Source organism: Clupea harengus, chromosome 17 (genome assembly GCF_900700415.2).
Source record: "Clupea harengus chromosome 17, Ch_v2.0.2, whole genome shotgun sequence".
Classification (NCBI taxonomy): Eukaryota; Metazoa; Chordata; class Actinopteri; order Clupeiformes; family Clupeidae; genus Clupea; species Clupea harengus.
In genome coordinates, this window is record NC_045168.1 from 1,244,198 (window position 1) to 1,267,796 (window position 23,599).

General features: G+C 43.1%; 1 protein-coding gene across 2 annotated transcripts in view; it reads left to right on the top strand.

Annotated features, from left to right (window-relative positions):
- Window positions 1-23,599, top strand: part of LOC105890288 (L3MBTL histone methyl-lysine binding protein 4) — a 77,242-nt gene that overhangs the window by 6,861 nt on the left and 46,782 nt on the right. The window contains exons 3-14 of one of the 2 annotated variants that reach the window (XM_031584220.2): window positions 1,259-1,371; window positions 2,508-2,608; window positions 2,750-2,804; window positions 3,027-3,112; window positions 5,289-5,393; window positions 6,438-6,573; window positions 7,121-7,212; window positions 8,607-8,758; window positions 13,505-13,581; window positions 18,191-18,276; window positions 19,301-19,411; window positions 22,290-22,404. In XM_031584220.2, coding sequence (XP_031440080.1) covers window positions 2,528-2,608; window positions 2,750-2,804; window positions 3,027-3,112; window positions 5,289-5,393; window positions 6,438-6,573; window positions 7,121-7,212; window positions 8,607-8,758; window positions 13,505-13,581; window positions 18,191-18,276; window positions 19,301-19,411; window positions 22,290-22,404 — 1,096 coding nt within the window. In that variant the 5' untranslated portion in view covers window positions 1,259-1,371; window positions 2,508-2,527. The remainder of the gene's footprint in view (window positions 1-1,258; window positions 1,372-2,507; window positions 2,609-2,749; window positions 2,805-3,026; window positions 3,113-5,288; window positions 5,394-6,437; window positions 6,574-7,120; window positions 7,213-8,606; window positions 8,759-13,504; window positions 13,582-18,190; window positions 18,277-19,300; window positions 19,412-22,289; window positions 22,405-23,599) is intronic. The other variant, XM_031584219.1, reaches the window with a different exon arrangement.

The following is a 23,599-nucleotide window of genomic DNA, read 5'->3' on the forward strand; positions in this document are numbered from 1 at the left end:
AGGCCTCCGATGTGTGTAAGCATAATCATTTGCCACCACTGAATACCTTAAAGTCCTGAACAGGGATTGCCCCATACCTCTGTTGGGTGAAATGGAATCGATTGCTCTTGTGTTGATCTCAACTTAAGATGTGTGGTAATTGTTTATGTCTGTTTAGCCTTTCTGATTTACATTCTAAGTGAATTAACTTCCCTTAAAGCATTTTTAGAATCATACTGTGATTTTTATTTAAAAAATGTAATTACAATGAGGTGTTTGACAATTTAACACATTTAATTATAAGATGTCATGAAATGATATGTTGTTTTATTATTGGCTTTACATGTGATATTATAATAGCAATTTGTGCAGCTGTTACACGTAACCATACAGTCATATACAAATCACCCGTTGAAATCAGCTCTCCCGTTCCCCAGAGAGAGAGTCCCCCCCCCGCCCCCCCCCCACGTTAGCGATCATGCTCTTCCTCAGGTTGCTGTGATGATTTCCACCTGCATAATAACCCATTCATGAGAATACCTGGCTAGATCAAAAGCCTTTCCGCTCAAAATCAGGTTTTGTTTTGATGCCACCCTTTCATCGTAAGCAGTCATTTCAGTTTCCAGTTGTTGTGAAACATGTCCCTGAGGTTGTGTACGGCCTGTGCTCGTGTTTCTCATGCATCTTTTGCCCAGAATGCCGCACGCATTAGCATCTCAGAATTTGAATGGCTGTGTCCACTCTCTGCGTGAACAATGAGAACAATTATGTTCCACTAGGGCAGGAAAGACAACCTGCTACCTTGGCTCCTACTCAGCATTAATCAGGAGCTTTAGCTCTTTAACTTAACCCCAGTGAATACCCAGCCCTCTCACTTTCTCTCTGTCCAGCACTATCTCTCTCTTTCTCTTTTTTTTTTCTCGCGCTCTCCGTCTCTCTCTGTTTCTCTCTCTCTCTCACTCTCTCTCTCTATGTGCTTTCTCCTCTCTCTTTCTCTGTTTCACTCACACACTCACTTACTCGGTAACTGAGAGAGTAACACTCTCCCTCTCTTCTTTCTGTATCTGTCCCTCAGTCTCTTTTCCTAACCTCACGTATTCACTCGCCATGTTTTTGTGTCCACTCCATCAGATAGGCTGCTACCCCATTTCGAGGAAAACAACAAACCCAAATCTCTCCAAACAAGTATACTCTCACGAGTGACCTAAATAAGAGTAGGTTTGCTGAAACCGCTCTCTGAGTTACGTTGCTTTTTTTTTTTTCTTTCTATCCACCCCAGGTTTTTCGGAGGCATTTGGTGAAGCTGAACTAGAGCGTGATTGGAATGGCCTGTCGGAGACTGTGTCCCTGCTAGGGTGCCCTGGGTGGGAGAAAATACCAAACGGTGAGTCAGTGAGTTCAACTTTTGGTTCTTTGTGTCCCACCCCTGTAATTTAGAGACATTTGTCTAAATGGAAGGGTTCATAAAATGAAACCAAGAGTCCACTGTGTAAATGGGTGGTGAAATATAGCTGGTCAGCAGCTTTTCTCTGGCTACAGGGTGTTTTGAGCTATCCTGGTAACAAAAAAGTTAAACTACTTGAAAAGTTGGGTAATTATGTTATTAAAAAATGATTGGGGAAAACATTTTGCAGCGGCTTCCTGAACATGCATGCAACCAATGAGGCTATTTATCAGCACTTGTGCAGAATAGTCCTGACTTCTGAATTCGCTAAGTAACACCAGGCAGGGAGCAGGAGGGGGGTGACTGAAATTGCTTTGTGGCTGTGTGAAGTCCCCCATGATGTTTTTAAGTGAGAGCTTTAGCCGCAGTGTGCATTGGAGCAAGCCCACTTAATCTGCCCCTTCCGCCACCGCTGCTGCTGCTGCTGCCGCTGCTGCCCAGCCCTACGTGTCCCAGGGAGCACTGCCTGCTGGGAAATCTGAGGCCTGTGGCCTTTCTCTCAGTGACCCCTGCACATTTCATTTCCTTCTCACATGCAGTTTACACATAGAACAGGACAGACACATCTGTTAAGAGTTTGAGCTCAAAGAGAATGGGCTTACTAAACGGATGGGTTTCCATACCCAACACTTTCTGAAGCTCCTACCTTGTTTCTTGCAGTGTTTTTGCAGAAGGCTGTGTAACCTAAATTGCTTAATGTCTCTGGCATATGTGTGTGAGGTGCTTTTTTTGTCTCTCTACAGGACAACAAAGAGATCTTCTTAAAGATGAATTACAGCCGCATAAATTAAGCAGTCAGATGGGCAGAATGCCAATGTTCAGGCTATAGGATATTGCCTTTAATTGCAGCTTAAATAATTAAAGAGTGATTAGCTACTTTCAGATGACTCTTAGTGTAGTGTATTTATGTGCATTCTGGGGTGACAGAACTTTACCTTGAAGCTCGATAACGGGGAAAGCTAGAGGGGCACTATTGAGGACTAGCCAGCAGTGCATGGTATTTGATAGCTCATATAATTAACCTCATGTTGATTCCTTCTTAATTAACTTGATTTTGCCTTTATGTCGTCTTGTTTTTTTTTAGAATCAATTCTGTCTGTAACGATGCAGGCAGAGGATAAGAAGGACAAGAAGAAGAAAGCAAGTCTAAATTCGAGAGGTGTAACAGATGAATACTGTTTGAGAGTGAGTACCAACACCTCGACTCTACCAGTGAACTTCAAGTCGTCTTCCTAGAAATGATTTCATATTGACTTCTGCAAAAGCGTAGTACTTGACATGATGTACCAGCATAGTACTTGACCTATTTTTCCTTATTCTTTTTAGGAGCGACCAAAAGAGGATCCTGCAAAGATGAAGAATAAGGTGTCCTCTTCACAAGGTCAGTGCTTCTTCAACACAAAAAGAATCCTACCAAATAACAATTCCTTACAAAACCACAGGCCACTGGCCATACCACTCTGCAGCCGAGGTTCTCTACAAAACAGTCTTTATTATATGCCCGATGACTAATTGCTGTGCGCTTGTTGTCATAAATCCTTGGTGGTAATGGGGTCAGATGAGAGTGCTCCGTGTCTGAATGTAGTGTTTGTTTTCGATGCAGTGAGCGGTAAGAAGAGGCCGTGGTCATGGGACCTGTACCTGGCGGAGGAGGTGGCCATCGCCGCCCCTCTACGTCTCTTCACTGAGGTACCGTCACAAGTACCCCATTCATCACACCACACAGCAGACAAACAAAGACAAAAAAAGACACGCTAGTCGTTCGAACGCTAGGTTGAGGTCAAGTTGTTTGTGTAAAATTTGGCATGTTACAAACCTCTTAAAGATTTTTTAACTGTGTGTGTGTGGTGTGTGATTTTTGGCAGGTTACAAACCTCTTAAAGATTTTTAACTTTGCATGGGCAGTGTTTTCCATAATCTGCGATGATGTTTTCATATTCTTCTACTACTTGCTTATCAACCATTTCTATCTGATGCAACAGGGTTTAACATTATTTGTTGTATCTTCGAGCACACAAACAAAAAATAAATCGTTTTGTGTCTTTATGCTCTGTGTTTGGAAAGAAAGGTCAACTTCCATTTGACCTCCCTGGTAAATCTTATAATAGATAATGGAACTCGGGATGATGGGAGGAAGCCATTTCAATTTCAAAGTAGAAATGGAAAAATGAATTCCACCTTTTTTTCAGGTTCTTGGCTCTTGTGCCTTTGTGAAACATTTCCCTTCACTTCACAAAAAAATAACCAAAAACAATATAAATCAATATGCCTTGCATTATACAATAGCATTATTGTTGGCAAAGGGTTTGTTGTGCATCACTCAGACAACAGTGGGGATGAAGATGTGCTCTATCCTCGTCTTCTCTCCAAGCTCCTTCCCTTTGCAATGCAGGGTCACGGTCACTTTTCTCATGGCTCTCCATGGCACAATAATAAAACTGCCGTGTGTGTGTGTGCAAAAGATTGTGTGTGTGTGTGAGAGAGAGAGGGGGGAAGGGTAGTGGGAGGACCTTTTTATATCGCCAAAGTGCAGTGTAAATAGCTTCCGCTGAAGCGTTTATTAAGTAGTACTTAAACTACAGTACTTACCTAGTGATAGGAACGTGCTCTTCTCAGTAGTAATAATAATCATTTTATTCTCAAACAAGTGCACAAATGATATCTAAAGAAAGTTATGAAGAGAATTTCAATCAAAATCTATACCCTGAATCTCCAATAAATTCACATAGACACGCAATCCATTCTTAGTAGAAGCTGGTGTCCATCTCAATTGAACTCAAGTGTGTAACTTGAGTGTGATTGTTGACATAATAGAGTAGAGAACCCCCTCCCCCTACACACACACACACACGCTCCTCCAAATCTATGCCAGTGACACATTTTTTCCAGCTTTTGATAAAGACTGCTTCATCAAGCACTGCAGGGGGGGGGGGCTATAAATGACTTCATCATGACTGGTCACTGTGAACTCCCCCATCATCGTTGCAGCCCCCCCCCCCCCCCCCCCCCCCCCCAATTCTCCCAGACTCCATGCGTTTATTAAGTAGTAAGGCTATGCCGCGAGTTTGTAGTTGTCACAACAGATTTGTATGCTGTTTTTTTATATATAGGTATGAATATAGGCCAGTGTATGAGCGAGACAGAGTCTTTTAGGAGAGTTCGTTTGGGATTGTTTCCGTTGTGTGTCACGTCTCACGCAGCGATGCAGATAGGACCCTAAATCCTCTCCTCTCTGTACACGCCGCGCAGATGAATTTCTCTATGAAGGGATTTGACGGGACATCTGTTCCATGCGGCAGTGCAAGCGAGCGGCTGTTTCCATGGTAACTACTCGGTCAGGCTGTCTGAATAGTGAGAGAGAGAGAAAGAGAGAGTGGTGCACACACACATACTTCCGAGAACCATGGTTCCTGTTTGGTCCTGAAATTTGCCATCTTCAGCTCTGAGGAAACTAAATCACATTTGATTTACGACTTTGTTTGTTTGTGTGTCCGTCAGCGACGACTGTATGCCAATCACCCAAGGTTTTATGGAGGATATTTCATTTTTTCTTCTGTATTGCTTTTTTAAAATTGTATTTAAGGCTGTCTCAAGAGTTACAGTAGACTGCTTCTTAACTGTGAACACACCCCCTCTCCCCATCTCTGAAATACAAAAGTACATTTCATCTACCGCTCATGTGTGTCAGTCATCAAGGTTTTTTAACAGTGTGTAGAGTTTTCATCCTTTTCCCTTTGGCGTATTTCTTGCTTCCTTATTTAGTTTTTCTCTTTTTCTTTTGGCTCATTTCTTTCTTTCTTCCTCTCTGCCATACCTTACTCCTTGCCCTTTCTCTCTCTCTCTCCATGCTGTCCTGCTTCTGCAGAACCAGTCGTTCCCCCACGGCAGGAATGGCTTTAAGGTGGGGATGAGGCTGGAGGGTATTGACCCGCTGCACCCCTCCATGTTCTGTGTGCTGTCTGTGGCCGAGGTGAGTGAGCCTCCGCAGTTCACCGTTCACTTTTGGCAGCTTGTAGTAAATCCTTCCCTTCAGTAGAGCCGGCGAGTGTTAAAGTAAGGGAGGACGGCTGCTGTGCTGTCCCAGTATATAGAAATATTCGACGAGGCCGTGGCAAAGAGCTCAACTCGACTCACAAAGTGGAGTGGAGTTTTCTCCGCCAAGTATAATATTGTACCTCGAAGGCCGTTGTCCCGCTTATACCCCGGTTGCGACCCATGTATTCAGGCATGCATGTATATCCCACAAAGGACATTTGGTTCCGTTTAAAAAGAAGCCAACCTGTTTAGTTCGTAGTACTACTTTCATTAGTCACGGACAAGGATAACGTTGGATAGTTTGCTTGGTAACAATTGATTCCATTTTTGCTAAGCCCAAATCCTTTAGCTTGCTAGCTATTACTGATAATATGTTTTGTTAGTTTGCCAGCTTGCTAGTTCTCCAGATAACATGTTATTTAACCACAAAATTGAAAAAAAAAAAAAAAAAGAATGCAAAATGAGAAAATACGTTTAACTTGTTTATTCATTAGCTTGCCTCACTACACACTCACTGCAGTAGCCTCAATCAATGAGTGGCTTTTCCAACACCATTTACATAGTTGTTATTTTTACCGTTCAAAGTCTCCAGAGCATTGATGAAGAATGGTGATTCAACTTTTCTTCCGAATCTCTTACTCCAATATACAGAAATATTGGGACACCTGCCAGCCAATCAGAAAAGAGTATTTCTTGTCACCAGGGTATAATGTGGTTTAATGCATTCTTTGGGGCTTTAAAGTCTTTTATAAATGTAGCCCACTTAAAATTTACATCCATTTTTATGTTCAAGTTAATGGTGTGAGGTTAAAGATACATATGTAAGCTTAAGAGGCTAACGGTGAAAATGGCAGTGTATAGAATGTCAAGAGTGTTAAATACGCTTCCTTCATTTTATGCTATTAATGAACTACAGAACAGACCGTCTTCACTTTTTTCAGTATCAGTTGGTAATAACAGCCCGTGTTTGTGATTGAAGGTGATTGGCCATCGTTTGCGTCTGCACATAGATGGCTACTCAGAGTGCTATGACTTCTGGCTCAATGCAGATTCTCCTGACATCAGACCTGCTGGTTGGTGTGAAGAAACTGCTCACAAACTCCATCCCCTAAAAGGTGAGTGAGTCTAGAGAGTCTTGGGAAAAAGTCTATAGCATAAGTAAATTAGGTACATTTTGAATGAGCTTGAGACTGAAAGGTTCAAAAACAGAGGAAAATGTCTGGAGGAAATGAAATGGGCTTCAAGAAAAACTTGAAATTAGATCATACGTAAGAGGTTATTTATAGACTGTTAATAAACTTTTTTTTTTTAGAGGACATGCTCTGCAATCTATCGGCAAAATGCTGGAAGTAAACATTGCAGTCATATTTCCCCTAATTGCTGAGCACATTATTCAGCATATGAATGTATGTGTTTGTTTCTCCACTCTCACAACCCCCCTGAGCACACCAATTTCATCTGTGATGAGTTTTCAGATCGTCTGTAACACAAATAGACTCCCCTGAATGAGCACCTAAATTCCATTTGCACTCATTACATAATGTCTCTGTTTCTCTCCTCCCTCCCTCCCCCCTCCCTTCCTCCTTTCTTTCTGTCTTTCTGTCTGTCTCTTCCTCCTCGCTTCTTCCCTTTCCCTTCCTCTCTGCGACACGTCTCCCTCAGGTTACAAAGCGAATGAGTTTAACTGGGAGAAGTACCTAGAGGCCTGTAATGCTCAGACTGCACCAAAGAACCTGTTCAAAGCCCAAAACAGTGTAAGTGGTTTTGCAGTGTTTTAAAAAAAAAAAAAAAAACTATGCAGCAAACAGCTGACCTTCTCTCTCTCTCTCTCCCCACGTCGCACAAAGTCTCCAATGGGACGTTAAAGGTCTTTCCATGCCACAGTGTGGAAATGCCGCAGGGCTAACCTTTACTATGTGTATTCAAAGCACCCTGACAAGCTGTGTGGGGACAAAGCGTGTGTGTACCTTGTTATCTAGTCTGGAAGCTTCCAAGAAAATATGCTTTGGGTGGGGAAACTCAGAAAATTCTTATTAGAGTGGACTGGAGAGTGAAGACCTAAATTCATCCCTAACAGGTTTTGTTAGTTATTATTGTGGTCACTTTATGTAAGCTTCATTGTCAGTTTGAGGTGGTGATTTAGCTAATATGTTAGCGCCCGTTTTAGGAGTCATTTCCTTGTAGCTTGCGCCTAAAACATGGCATGGTATTTACAAACAGACTGCGCATGGCTTAAACCGCATTATGCCCTTGACAGGAGCCAAGGATCACAAGTTGCGCTTTCCTGAATTTTGCATAGGCATACATGGGAGGGTCGTGGGAAAAGTGGGCGTTTTGGGCAAAATGATAGGAGGGGAAGCGCAAGGAGTGGCTGATTACGTATTCCGTTCTGGGATCTCTAATCCAGATTGCGAGTGAGATGCATGAATAGGAGAAACTTGGAATCAGTATTCTGAGCACCAGTTTTAATCATTTGTTCCATGTTAAAAGCAACCTTTAATTTTGTTTGCCCTTTTTATGTTTGGCTATCGCTTTTTCATTTGATCCACTTCCCTACATGTACATGCCTGCTACATTATTAAATTAGTTTGATATAGCTGCGCAAATAATCTGAGTATTTACCTTTTTGAGTGGTGTAGAATTACTCCCCTATCTCTCTGTTTAATGGCACCTTATTAGCATGTATATAGATCGCGAAACCTTTGATTCCTTGTCTATTCAATTCCGCCTGTGATTAAATTATACCGTTCAGTTGCGGGTGTGGCAAATTACGGTTAGAAAGCAGTGACATGCATTGATTACGTGATCAGCAGCAGGTTTAGTACATTCAACGTAAAATGAAAAGGCACAGCGTGAGCTTGCTGCAGACTGGCCATGTTTTTGCTGTTTACACTGCGCTCTCTAACGTAGAACGTACGTGCAGACTCGGCCCCAGAGTCTGAATAGTTTGTTTTTAAAATACTGACTTGTATTTGAGTTTATAATCCTATTCAATGGCTTCATTTGTCAGCGACACATTAATAAGGAAAGATAAAAGACAAACACAAAAAGACATAAACCCGTCCTGTGAAAGGTTGTAGTTGCTTTGTAAGAAGAGCTGCATGGACAGTTCAAATCGGTGTAAGTGACTTGTGCTTCTCTCAATCAGACCACGACCCCCTCGAAATTTCAAGTTGGCATGAAGCTGGAGGCAGTGGACAGGAAGAATCCCTGTTTGGTGTGCGTGGCATCGGTGGCCGACGTCGCCGACAATCGCTTTCTGGTTCACTTCGACAACTGGGATGATACATACGACTATTGGTAAGGCACAGACAAGACTGGCATTCGTTTTAAAGTATGTTGCCCTATTGATTTAACCTAAGCTTTGATGCTTTAAAACCTCTATGAAATGTTAGCGACAGAAGCAAATGTGGTGGGGCAAAAACATGCTTTGTGGGATTTTTGACACATTCAGTAATGTTGGTGACAGCCTTGTTAAAAGAGAGTAAAAATTAGAGAGTAAAAATTAAGAAATCAAAATTGATATTGGAAATAACTCAAAAGGTCATTAACTGTAGACCTGCGCAGTGTTAAACATTAATGTAATTGTCTGAATATTTTTACACATCACAGCAGTACAGCTGTGTGGTGTGAAAGCAGTGTGAAACCAGGCTTTCAAACTTTTTAATCTTGCATTACCCACACTACTAAAAGCGAGCAGAAAATGTTTTGGTTTTTTTCCACACTCTGGATGAAAAGGGAAAGAAAATATCCACAATGGATAGAAGTGTTATGTTAGTGTGAGGTTTTTCATTCTTGGCAGCTCAGTGTTAGGAATGTCACTGCTGATCGTTTTCTGAATTTCTGATCTGAAGCCTGGCCTTCCCTGTGGCTTTATCAAAAACAATTCTCCTCATTGGAATTTGAGCTGAAGCCCAATCTACAGTGTTTACTGTGGAGGTTGTCTCAACTGGTTTGGAAAATATTTAAGAATGCAACAGCTGTTTGTGTTCATATTGCGGGTTGAAATCCCTAGTTGCAACTAAAGTCATGTGACGGGGGCTGATACTGCTGTTGTTGCTGCTTGATATCTAACGAGTTGAATATTTTACATGGCACAATCAAATACTTTTTTTTTTATGAGGTGGTTGATTGTGTCACACAAAAATAGACTACTCCGCATTCAAAACTGTATGCATGCTTGTGTGTCGTCATCTGTTTGTGTGTTCGTTGTTTTTCTTGTCCATGTGTTTTTTAATATTGTGGATCATCAGAATCAGTCTGTCTTCTTCTCCGTACTGCAGTGCTGCCGTCCCTGAGGTTTAAACCTCAGCGCTGCTGCAGAATGGGCCGTGCGTGTTTGATAAATTGATATTCCATCGTGTTGGAGAGAATTTAGTCACTTTTTTTTTTATTCAGTTTTCCATTTATTTCTCAGCCACTTATTTCTTAGTCACATTTTCAGGTAATTTCATTTTTTTCCCCTCAACCATTACCACAAGTCATCTGACAGACCAAATCCACTTAAATAGCTACGTATTTGCTTGCACCCATCATCTCCTCCAGGTTTGTTTGTTTTCAATTAAAGGCGGTGCATCTTAGAAATGATAGGCTTATTGTCTGTGTCCTCTGATTAGGTAAACAGGGGTATTTGTAATGGCTGCTCTAAGTCCACTCCTTTGAACCAGCACACAGCAGAACAAACCAACTTGTATGAGTCACCACATGTGTACAGCTCCTTAGCATTTCGTGTAACCTGCCTCACCCCTCGTGTTATAAATAATGCTCTGAATAGCGTTGCGTAACGCGTCATATTTATATGGCGTATTTTTGGATTGAATTGCACGCTGCGTGGATGGGCTGTGAGGCTGCTTTGTAACTGATGTTGATTGATTTGAGGGCTATTTCTGTGTGCATTTACTCACTAGAGGAGAACGGAGGGAAGGAGGGAGGGAGGGGGGGGGTGAAAAAAAAAACAGTGATTCATTTTATTGTGTTAGAAAAAAGGGATGTTTCTGGTGGTTGATGCAGCAATCAGTCTTTATTCCAGTAAAGAGTAGTAATGAAGCGTGTGGAACATACTCGGACTCGGCAGTGTAGGTCTGAGCCACGAGCATCTCTAGCCATATATACTGTTTAAGATACCTCTTAGGCTCTTAATGTTGTCTTTTGATGTTCTGTATGATAATCAGTTCCTCTGATCCTTTGCCTGAGATAGTTCTCAATTGCGCCATACCCCCATTCCCATACTACAATTGGTGGCTGTGGCGTACACCTCAGTTGATTTCCTGACCCCAGGTGTCAGGGTGTGGACCTTTCCTAAGATTACCATTTGGGAGATTATGGTGATCACATCATGTCTGAGAGTCACAGCAGCTGCTTTGCCATGTTTCTCATATTCAGGATGCACTGTAATTCCTTACAATAGTTTGTACGTAACACTGCACACATGCCTGGGCTTTGCTAATGGAAAGCTCCAGAGACTTTAGGTGGTATAATTAGATACAATCCTGCATGAAACGCAGGGGCTCTGATGAGGTATTAAATAGGCTCTCCTGAAGGATTAGATAGTTTTTTTTCATTAATTGTGAGGAATGACTGCTGCGTTGGACTCCTCTGCCCCCTCTCATCTCCTCCTCCTCCTCAAACATTCCCTTTTTCTCACTTTGCTTTTGATGCCTTTTTTCTTTCATTTTTTTTCTTTCTCCTTTTCTTTCATGTCATGTGTATTTTATTCTTTTCTTCTCCTCTCTTATGTCGTCATCATTATCTTTTGGTTTCTTTTTAACTCGCTCTCTCTTACCTGCTCTTCTTCCATCTTCTGATTTCTCTTTTTCCAAGGATTCCCTCTCCCACTCTACCTTTTCTCCTCTGCATCTTTTTCCCTCTCCTCTCCTCTCCTCTCCTACCCCATTGTCTTTACCCATCCCTCTCCTTCCCTTGTCTTTCCTTCCTTCTTTCTTCCTTTCTTTCCCTAGTCTTCCCTCTCATTCTCCCTAATCCTACTCTCTCTCTCTTTCTCATTTCCTCTAATTTTCTCTCATTTCCCCTCTTCTCCTGCTCGCTCTCTCTCTCTCTCTCATCTCTCCTCTGTCATACTGACACTTTCCAGTAGGTGAAGCTCTGCTCAAATCACACCGCTCCCTCACTGGGAGCTCCCTGTGGACACACACTCATATAAGGTGCTTTTCCACTGCAGGAACTCGGGGCGCTTAGCAGGTGGGGTGAACGTTTACAGGAACAGACCCCTAATCTGGCCTATCTCTTTTCATTGTGGTTCAGGAACTACAGACCTACCTAAGTGACCCAGAAACTATATTCACCGCATAACCTTGTGTAGATCTTGGTTGGTTTTTAAATGCCGGCATGTCTAACCAGTAAGGGTCAACCTTCATTGTAAGCGTCACCCAGCAGTTTCAGGGCTGCACAGAAGTACTTATCCCAGGAGTAGGTACTCATTTCTGAACCAGCATTGGGCTGATCCTAATAAACCAGCGGCTGGGTTCAAATAATAACCCAGCATTGTGTTGTGTTGGTCCAGCCGTTGGGATAATTTAGTTTGTTTTCAACCCATCATTTCTTTCTCTCTCTCTTTCTTTCTCTCTCTCTCTCTCTCTTTCGTCACACTAATGTACAGCTACACACACACACACACACCCACACACACACACACACACACACACACACACACACACACACACACAAACTAACTGGATTAGATAATTTGCACAGACGTGCGCTCAAACACACATGACCACACTTATGTTACCTATACACTGAGTACCGAACAATGCATTCCCAGCACTGGGAAATGCTCAGAACTATTGTCCACACATCCAGACTGTACCAGCATGCCTCCATGCACGCACACGGTTGCCCTCTTGTATGTGTGTGGGTCTCTCATGGTCAAGCTATCAGGAAGCCATCAGGCTGAAAACCGACTGTAAACCCTCATCACGGACCATTCCTACTTTTAATGTGTGTGTGTGTGTGTGTGTGTGTGTGTGTGTGTGTGTGTGTGTGTGTGTGTGTGTGTGTGTGTGTGTGTGTGTGTGTGTGTGTGTGTGTGTGTGTGTGTGTGAGAAAGAGAAAGAGAGAATGAGAGTACAAATAGAAGAGGTGTGTGTGTGTGCGCACTTATGTGTGTTTGGAATTAATTGTGCCTAGCGTCTGCACACACGCAATCCTGAGCGCACAAAAATACACACACACACACATGTGTACACACACACATATACACACACCTCCTCTCCATCCCACACTCCTTCAAGCACGCCTACTTCAGATGGAAATGGCCTGTGGTGATGAGGCGAGATGAGAGTGTGTGTGTGTGTGTGTGTGTGTGTGTGTTTGTGTGTGTGTTTATGTCTGCACCTGTGTTTTACAAACAAATTGAAATATCCCCTCACGTTTTCGGCTGCCCCTCATCTGCTGTGTTGACCGCATGAGAGCCGTTCTGGCAGTTGTTGTTCCTCATCTGACTCCATCGGGGGAATTTTCCCTCTTAACAGTCCAGAAAAACACCTGCGTCGACACCTTTTCAAGTAGCGCCCCAGACAGGCTCTGTTTGAGCGATGGAGCTATGGGTAGTGCTGGTCCCACTCATTTCTAAAGCAAGCCAGCTTACTGTAATAAGTGAATCAATTCTCTGAACATCTGTTTGTGTCGGCATTGATTCATATATATCGGCGCGGTGCGGGGTGAAGTATTTGCCTGTGAAGGGTGAAAACCCCCCTCCTCCTCTTGCTCCCTTGTCCAACAGTGAGCCAAAAACAGTGTGTGGAATGCGGGCGGTGCTTTGTCCAGTCCAGGTCTTATTTAAAGTTGTGATGCCCACTGAAGCATGTTAGTATAGGGTTAAGATTCCTCTTGCAACTTTAGTCCACAGGTGACAAGCACTCCAGTCAGCCTTGAGTGCCAGTCATGTGCTTCTTTATCTTTATAACCTTAGCGGCCGAAGCTATTAATGAATTTAACATTGACTGTATTTGTGTGTGTGTGTGTGTGTGTGTGTGTGTGTGTGTGTGTGTGTGTGTGTGTGTGTGTGTGTGTGTGTGTGTTTTATAGGTGTGATGCCAGCAGCCCCTACATTCACCCAGTGGGATGGTGTCAGGACCATGGTCGCCCTCTCACAGCACCTCAGGGTAAGGACTGAAGTATGCTCTCACAGCACCTCAGGGTAAGGACTGAAGTATGCTTTTGTGAACACTGATTTGTGCAATGCGGACACGGACGTACGCCCGGGTGTCTCCAGAGTATACTGGTTTTGCTGTTGCAGACACGTCTCTCAGCGCACATGCTTAATCTCAGTGCTTGAGATAACATCTCTACGTCGTGTGACCCTACAGCAAAGACTGCTATCACTGCCCATTCGTAACTGTATATGGGAAAATAATAATTTCTCTTCATGATTAAAGTCTGACTCCAGAAATTTGAGACACAAACTTTTGTATAAATTTGCAAAAGCAATCGAGAAGAAAGGTTAAAAGGAAGTACAATAGCTTTGTAAGTAACATTTTATTTGGGTAGTCTATCTACAGAGACTTTTCAAAAGGTCTGTTGAAATTCAAGTTCAGTCTTTCTAATTGTTCACTGAACATCACCTTAACCAAACCCAACCCCTAACCCTAACCTTAACCATACATTGCAGCCAATAGGGGACCATCCTAATAAAGGGTGAGCCTGTTTACTCCTCTTTCTAAATAGCGATAGTTTCCTGCCTTAAAATACAGTTGCTGATGATCTAATCATCTATGATTCGCTAAAGCATGAAATACACGGACAGATGCAGACGCAGACACACTCGTGCCTTCTGCTGTCTCAATCATCTGTCCCAAACCCAGATGCGTAGATAAGTGCACAATGTCTGTTAGCCCAGTAACACAAAAAAAGAAGACTTAAGATAATGCCATATTCCAGTAGCATAATACTTGAAAGGGTTGAAATAGAGAAACAACGTGTGTAAAGTATGCAGTAATATTAGGGAACACTTTGTTCATCCACCTTTAGGGTTACATCTTGAGAACAGTTACGTGAAAGTATAGATTAGCACCTCTTTTGTGTTTATGTACTTTATAGAACATTACTGCCTATGTGAGGCTTTGCACGGATATTTGATCAGTTCTTTAAGAAATTCAAACACTAGCCAAAATGCTTTTCGTTCCACATAAGTGTAATCACATGTTTTCTATCAGAGGACACCTATTGTCATCTGATACTTCACATGAGAGGTGCTTTTGCATTGACCGCATGGAGCAATAATTGACTTTTTGGCGCGCCATTCTGTGGTATGTGATCCTATGCAGTAGTAATTTAAGCCTTGGCATTGTGGATAAGTAATTGCATCAAACTTTGGAGAGAGCCATTTATTTTCAGTCATTTTCTTTTGTTCTGTGACGGTAATGAGCCGCTTTCACCTAGATGTCCTTGCGTGTGATTATTAGGAAACGCATTAGTCATAGTTGAGAGCAAAAAACTATCATTTGGCGCTGTCTCAAATCTGTGAGATGGTTATTACAGCGAATGTCCTTGAAAAAAGATGTCACTCCCTCCCTTCACTGTATGCTCTGTCATGCTAATATGAGTCACCTGGGTAGCAGGTTTTTGACATTTACTCATAAAGGTCAGAGATGGTTGTCATTTTCACTGAGCTGTCACCTGCATTTGTGCTTAGCTGTGGGCTAGTCTCAAAATGCAGATCTGTTGAGTGTCAAATTTCATGGCTAAATTCAGTAATTCGACTCAATTTCTTAGTCTAATTTACACCTAGATTAAACATTGAATGAAGCTTAAATCGTGTAATAGCATCATTTGTCCCGGTTCTATCTAAAGGGATCGTCATGGTGATGTAAAAGTGCGACATGAAGCGTTGTTTTTGTGACCCCTAAAACTTTAAGACGTCAATGATGTAATTCTGTAAAATTGATCTAAAAAGACAATAGGTCACGGAGGTCTTGTGTTTTTGCGCATCTTGTTTATATTGAACAGACCTCATGTGCATTTCTTTGCACATACTGCGCCTTGTAAAAAGTGTTTCAAGTCATGTTTTTGGCACAGTGCTTATTTGTTTCCAGTAGAGAGCCTCGTAAGCTAACCCAAGCATTCACCCCAAACAGTCTTAGGCCTAATGCATTTGTGTTTATTGCTGATGTATCAGCAGATGGGACAAGTGATTATCCTTCCTAATTCAATATAGCCTGGATGCAGATATGGATGGCTTCACAGTCCTGTGGATCAATCTGGCAATTATGCCTCCCAAGGGTCTCCATGATCAGTCTGACATCAGTGGATATCGACCCTGTGAGGTTTTAGCATCATGTCATGTGAGCTGAGTCACGGTGAGGAGGCCGTTTGCACGAGCACAGTCGGCGCAGGATTGAGATGTTTAAAACCTTGCGTGTGTCAGACTGGGAACACGCCCCGGAGTGACGCTTTACAGCCCCTTCTTTTCTGTAAGCGTTAAATCAGCTGACGGGTTTGACATTTCCCTCACATTTCTGCCATTGATCCCCGACGCCGCCGCCACTGGCGTCGTCATCGCAGAAGAAGAAAGCAAAGTGCTTGGCTCTCTGCAGCAGATCAATGTGGGTTGTCCACCCCAGTGAGGAGGGGAAAAGCTCGAAACGCACCGAACACCCAGCGCTGATGCCACTATTATAGCGCCCGCTATAATTACACAGCACGGCATTGATCCTAAATGGTTTTAATGATTCCCACTCTCCTGGTAGTGCTTCCGAACACTACCGTGGCTATCAGAAGCACTACAACACCTCACAGTGGCACTTACTTATGCAGACCCGAGTCGTTATTAGTAATATTGTCATGAAGAGGCAGTGGAATCTACCATCTATAACCGACTGTGGCTCCTAAAGCCCCTCTGTAATAGTTTATGGGATGATTGCAGAGTTGAAGTTTAAATGTCAAAACTCACGAGAATGTGAGTAATTTCGTTATTGGCTTCCCAAAAAAAGCTGGTTAAGAGACGGTGTGGAGTGGGTTTAAGTGGTTATCGTGCAGCACTGGTAATGGAGCGGTAATGGATTCAGGAGCTGTCGGAGCTGCGCTTATCGCCCGACGGAACAGCGCAGGAATCCAGGTCAGCGTATTCGCGCTGGAGAACCAGCGAAACCGAACCCTCTGGGCACTCGGCATCCCCCGCCCACCCCCTCGCCCTCCCAAATCGCTCCTTTGCTGAGTGTCTGTTTCTCTTTCTCCTGTTCCCGCTCTCATTCTCGCTTACTTGCTTTCCCTCGTTCTGTTCTGCTGAGTTAAATTGCCTGCCCCAGAACTCCGCTCTCCTTCTCTTCCGCCTCTACAAAACTGCAGCTGTCATCAAGTTTTCCCCCCCTGCTGCTCCAGGCGGGCAGTGGGCCCATTTAGATTAAATCCCAGAGCAGAATCGTTGTACATTGGATCATTTTCTGCATGGAGCATGACCACCAAGGGGAGGAAAAAACCCCTCTGTGTTATCACGGTATTATCTGTTGGGTATAACGTTGGGTAGAACTCAGACCCGTATCCTGCCCAACTTAAGAGAGCATGTAATTGACCACTAGAAGGTTTGCAGCTCTGACAGATTTTCTCTCTCTCTATTCCTCTCTTTCTTTCTCTCTCCTCTCTCTCTTTGTCCCTGTCTCACTCTTTTTCTCTTTCTCTCTCTCTCTCTCTCTCTCACTCTCTCCAGCATGCCCTCACTCTTTCTATCTCCGTCTTCTGTAAAGCACAGTACGAGAGTACTGTGGCCCAGTGGCATGGACATAGGGAAGAATGAGCGCAAATTTGCCACAAAATGCCACCTGCCTATTTCATGGCGCAGTGATGGTGCTAAATGTTGCTGTATGTGCGTTGCAAAAAAAAATAAACGCTTCTTTCATGTTCACACTCAATTCGCATTAGCTGACTCCCTGAGCTTATGGTCAACAATCCTGTTGCTTTTCTTGTACTTAGACCTAGAGGGTATCTTCAAACAGTTTTACAGCTTTTTTTTTCTCCTGTGGCAATCCACTTGTTTCTACATCGGCTTTTGTCTTTTGTGCGTTTTATGGAACAGGTGTTTGAAGTTTATCGCTGAATAGAAACATCTGCGTTCACTTCACTTGTTAGTTAAGGCATGCAAGATGTTACTTTGATAAGCATGCATCTTTTTTTTGAGCCGTGAAATATTCTCCACACGCCTGTGAGAGAAAAAAAAAAACAACCGCCTCAGAGCTCGTCTAAGATATTACTCCTCTGTGATCCTGTGGTTTGGGCTTGGATTCCATGCAGGAGCACACAACAAAGCTAGATAAGGCCATTATCGAAACATCTCGAGTTTTCACTGGTAAGCTCCAGGCTCCCAGAAGCCCCCCCTGTTCTGACTAATCTGGTTTGGGGGACAAGTGTTTCAAAAGAACCCACTTCCTATTACTCTCTCTCTCTCTCTCTCTAATCTGAAATTGTTCTGTTACAACTGACAATCGGGTATCCCGCGGTGGAACTAAAGCCTATTTAGTGGACCATGCGGTTCGGAGGCCCTGGAAGCACACTTGTGGCAAATCCCACAAATCTATTAAGGGGTCTTTTGAAACGAGTCCTGGTGGCTTGCACTTGGAGGCTTGGAGAGTGTTTTGTTTTTTTAATGAACATCTGTGTCAATTTACAGTATGCTTGTTCCTGTATGAAAGAGTTGGACAGCATCACAACTCTCAGTTTAAAAAAAAAAGCATGTGTACTCTTCCTGCTTTAATCAGATTATGTGTTTGGCTTGTGTTCAAGGACACCCCAATCCAGAGCATTTCCTTTGGGAGGAGTACTTAGAAGACAATGGCGCCTCTGCAGTTCAAAGCCAGGCCTTTTGTATGGTAAGTACTTGGAGAAAAAAAGAGCTGCATGCACAATGCATCTGCGAAGGCATTCATCATATTCTTTGCGTGTGTGTGTGCGTGGGTGGGTGTGGATATGCTACTTTTTGTGTTTGTGTTCTTGCTTTTGTGTTCTGTATGTGCTGTGTTTTTTTTATATGTGTTCTTTTTTTGCAAGGGGGTGTGTGTGTGTGTGTTAATTGCCACATTGCGTATGGGTGTATGTGGGACTGTGCTGATGTAAGCATAACTTTGTGTGTGTGTGTGCGTGGGTGAGTTTGCAGTTGTCAGTGGAGAGCTGTTCCTACATTGCAGTCTTGCGGCTGAAGTGCTCAGTAATATTCGTTTTTTCAGAAAAGCATACGAACCCGAGGGCTATATGGAACTACATTAAATCTGAGTGGCAGCAGAAGAAAAGGACACGACTGCAGCGGCTCCTGCAGGGTGGTCCTGATAACTGTGCCGTCGCTTGTGAAAAACAAATGTTGTGCTTCTCTGGACTTCCCTGAAAGTTTCTTGGCTGTTTACTTTCACATATAGAAGAAATGCACACCCTGCTTGGTTGGCCGTCGGCAGCAGCTTTTCTGCTTAACTCAGTAATGTGACTGTATGTTGTGTGTAGGGTTAGTGTGGGTTGAAAGCAGCCCTTTGCTGTTCTGAGAAGTACACAGTGTGTGTGTGTGTGTGTGTGTGTGTGTGTGTGTGTGTGTGTGTGTGTGTGTGTGTTTACACAGAGTATGGACAAGTACATTTCAGGTGACCTTTTCAGACTCCTGTGGTTGACTAGCCTGAACTGTAGTTGAGTCAGTCTTTGCTACCCCCTTTACCATCAGACCTAATTGAATCCTTATTGTAAGGTGTATAGAGTCACTTTAACAAACCACAACAGACCGCAGATGTGTAACACCATTTTTCCCCTCAGGGACAGAAAGATTCCGCTCTACCTACCTCAAGCAGTGACACTGACGCCCTGTGTGTGTGTGTGTGTGTGTGTGTGTGTGTGTGTGTGTGTTCCTTCCCACAGAGACCTCCTCACAACTTTCAGGTGAACATGAAGCTGGAGGCGGTGGACAGGAGGAACCCCATGCAGATCCGAGTGTCCACCATCGTCGACACGGAGGACTACCGGGTCAAGGTGAGGAGGCAGTTAGACGTGTCCCCTCTCTAAATAGATTATATGTGTTGTGTAATTCAAGTTTGTTGTGGTTTAGACCCTTTTCTGCTCTTGGAGGCTGTGAAAAAGTCATGCTTCGCCTTGGCTGAAGTGAAGAGGAGTGTGGTTTTTGGTTTGTGTGTGTTGCTCACACTCAGAATGAGCATAGCAAACTGGTGAGAGTTCTGTCTTGTGTAGAAACAACATTGAGGTTGTGTGTGTGTGTGTGTGTGTGTGTGTGTGTGTGTGTGTGTGTGTGTGTGTGTGTGTGTGTGTGTGTGTGTGTGTGTGTGTGTGTGTGTGTGTGTGTGTGTGTGAGAGAGAGAGCGAATGTACAGTATATATATATGTGTGTGTGTGTGTATATATATATAAACAGGCGGTGAGTGTGAGTGTGCCTTCACTTGCAAAGAGTGAAGGTTTTTGTATGTGTAGCATGCTGTATTGTACCATCCAATAATTTGCTGTGTTTTGCTGTGGCATACTACAACACAGTATTGTTATAAGCAACACTGTACTGCATCACAGCACACATTAGTACTCATGCATAGTGTACTGTAAGTTCAGTGTCACTCTGTTTCATGGGAATCCAGCTCTGATGGGCGCTGGAAGGAGAGGTCTGATTAATGAATGGTCTCTCCTGCTGTTATTAATACTTAATTGTTAGATCAAACGTCAGCCGGGAAATGGCTTTAGCATGGGGCAGAACTGCATATTGACTTGCTTTGATCTTCCCCTGGCCCTCTTTAAAGAAACGGCCATCTTTCTTAATCAAACACACTTCACTGCACATCAAGCCGTTGACAGTATTTGTTTTCCTGCAGGTGAGCAGTCGTTAAACACAGAGGTAAATTTGCTCTGCCATATATTAATGCCACGTTAAAGACCGCTTTTTAATTGCCCTTCGGTTTTAGGAAGCAGTGACTTCCCTGAATGAATTGGAGTCACTATTTCTAAGAGGTGTTTGTCAGCACATCGCCCACTAATTGTGTTTAAATGGCCAAGATGAACGGCCAGATCAGCAGTCAGCAATATAGAACACTCTGGCATTGGACCATGCATCGATTTTTGCCTTTGGTTTCCCCTCTTTGTTTAGGGTAGGATACTGGGCTCCGGCATTCTGTGTGATATTGATGTGGTCTCATCAAGGTTGGGAGGAATTTGGGAACATTTCCGTAGTGCCCACTTGGCAAGATTTGCAGATCTTCCCGGATAGGAAAAATGAAAAGTGTCTGTGTGTGTCTCTGTGTATGTCTGTTTGTGTGTCTTTGAGAACTGTGCTGTTTCTGCTAGATAGGAAAACTGAAATGTGTGTGTGTGTGTGTGTGTGTGTGTGTGTGTGTGTGTGTGTCTTTTGAGATCTGTGCTGTTTCTGCTAGATAGGAAAACTGAAATGTGTGTGTGTGTGTGTGTGTGTGTGTGTGTGTGTGTGTGTGTGTGTGTGTGTGTGTGTGTGTGTGTGTGTGTGTGTGTGTGTGTGTGTGTGTTAAAGCAGCAGCACCATCTGATTGCACTGAACAGTCCTCTTCTGATACCTCAGGCTCAACACGATAAATAATTAACAACGCCCAGTGCAGCTTCAGAAAGGCTCTCCTATTCAGACGAGCACGTCCCAGCTAATTTGCAATGTTTTGACTTCTTGGTGCTGAGCAGATATATTAATCCACACTTCATTAATCTGAGAAATATTCATCTCTTATTAAACAGTGCTTATTGAATTTTACACAAAGCTGAAGTACAACTACATCATTACAGCATACATTTATATTACATATTGCATTAATCTTTATGAAGGCTCCTTTCAAGTATGTGGCCTATTCTCTCTTTTAGAACTGTGTGTTAAAGTCTTTTTAGCATCACTGCAGTATAATGGGGTGAATAGACCTGCACACTGCCAGGTGTGGTGACAGCAATCTATTGGATTCTGATTGGGTTGTGGATGTTGTTAATGATTTCAGCTTAATTATTCTAAAGGTGATTGGATCATTTTCTTGCTCTTGCAGCGTGTTTAACTGGAGGTGAAGGGATAAGCCAAGGCTTTAAATTAAACTTCGGAGATGTAATTTTTTTATTCCAAATAAGTGACCATTGTCAAGCACTGAAGTCTCAAATCTGCACGGCGGTGACCACTTGTGACATTGCTAGTCCGTCTTTACAGGATTTCATATTGAAGTTCAGCACTAGAGGAGTGGAGGGTTGGGTAGTCCCCAGAATAAATCAACTGTTTTGGTTCCTGGAAAGGGAAACGGGAACTTTCAGATAAGAATGTGGTCACAGTGTTTATGTCTGAACAGAAATAAGGGGTCAGAACTACATTTAAAGCAATTTGTAAGTATCACACAGCAGGTCTTAGTTTTCATGTGTGTGTGTGTCTGTTGTGTTTTCAATGACACTACCTTAAAGAACCAGTCCAAGTTCTAACCTAGAATGTGGCTAAATGGTGAATTCATCTTTCCTGGGGGGAAAGAATTAGCTATGAATGAGACTTTGAACCCCACTCATGACCATTCATGTTTCTCAACTGCACTTGGATGGCTAGCTTGAGAAGTTTGACAGTGTTTAAATGTAAGAGGAGAAGGTTTTCATTTTCTGCTACAGTAAATGTGAAACCTCTCAGTAAGCCATATTGATTCGTCTTCAATGCCCAGTGGAGGTGTTAAGCTAAGTAGACCTGTGTGCAGTGTTTTTTCTTAAGGCATCATGAAACTAAACCAACTCTCTCCAAAGAAAATGCTCCAGTTCTCTGAGTGGGTTTTGGTGTTTGTGACATTTGATTGTCATTAATAAGAGAGATGGACAGATCTACTGGGTATATATTCTAAGATTATATTATAATACATTTGTGTTCCTTGTGGTGCAGATCCATTTCGATGGCTGGCACGAGAAGTTTGATTTCTGGGTGGACTCTGACCTGCCTGACCTGCATCCCATCGGATGGTGCGCCCGCACAGGTCACCCTCTGGAGCCGCCTCTGAGTGAGTATCCCTCTCAACGCCTCTTCTCTCTCTCTCTCTTTCTCTCTGGTCTGTCTTTCTCTCTCTCTCTCTCTCTCTCTCTCTGTCTCTCTCTCTCTCTGTCTGTCTGTCTCTCTTTCACTTGCTCTTCTCTTAAGGACCTCTGCGCTCATTTGATCTCTGTTATCGATTGGCCTCTTCCAGTCCCCTTGAGTGGTAAATCTGCCTGACATTTATGGCGCTGCTCCAACCTGTGCCTAATGTCTTGTGCACAATCTGTTTTGTGCTTGAGAGGTTTGCATGGTTAGCCAGGCTAATCTACTGTCAGATCTCCACACGCTGCAGAAGGGAAGCAGAGGCAATCAAAAATGGAATCAAACGGCTTTGATTTAAGCGGTTCGACTAAGAGAGCTTTTCTACTCCAGAGTCTCCAGACTCCAGAGTCCTCATGTCAAGCATCACCCGCATACTGTATCCAGGAATGAACTGAATAGTGAGCAGTAAAACGTTTAATGGCGACTCTGTGTAAAAGTTATTGGAAACAAAGTCAGTCGTCATCAGTGAAACATTTGTTTACAGTTAACTGAACAACCCATAAACTTTTAAATTCATTCAAATGAGTGTGATTTGCAGTTCAACTTCTATCCCTGACCTCGTTCTTAGTTTTTCAACTAAGATCATCTTCAGTGTATTCCTCCTCTAGTTGCTATGATAGACTGGCCCTGACAAAGCGACTTGCTATACCAATGCACAAATGTACAAATGAATGCACTAGAGATGCGACTGGAAGAAACCTTGCCATCTGTTCAGCAAACAGGATGCCACCGAAAACAAATCTCTCGGTTGCTCGTCTTGACTGTATATATTTGGGGATTAGAGCAGAAGCAACATCGTTATATTTCCTAAGATCAAGAAGAGCCAGAGAACTCCAGTTTAATGCAGCAGCCCTTACCTTCTGTTTGTGTTTGTTAGTCGATTTGGGGTACATTACTCTATTTTATAGCGCTCCTGATATTGTTTTGTGGTGTATGCCTCTGGGGGTATGAGGAGAAACTCAAACACTACTTTAAATGTAAATGGCCTTGGCACTACCACTGAGGAAAAGGTAAATCAGTGTATTGTTGTCATCTTCCAACGGAGTCAGCTTTCTCAGCAAGCGTATTGTGTATTTAATCCATCTCACCCCCTGCTGTCAAGTGCAGCAAGCCTCCCAAAA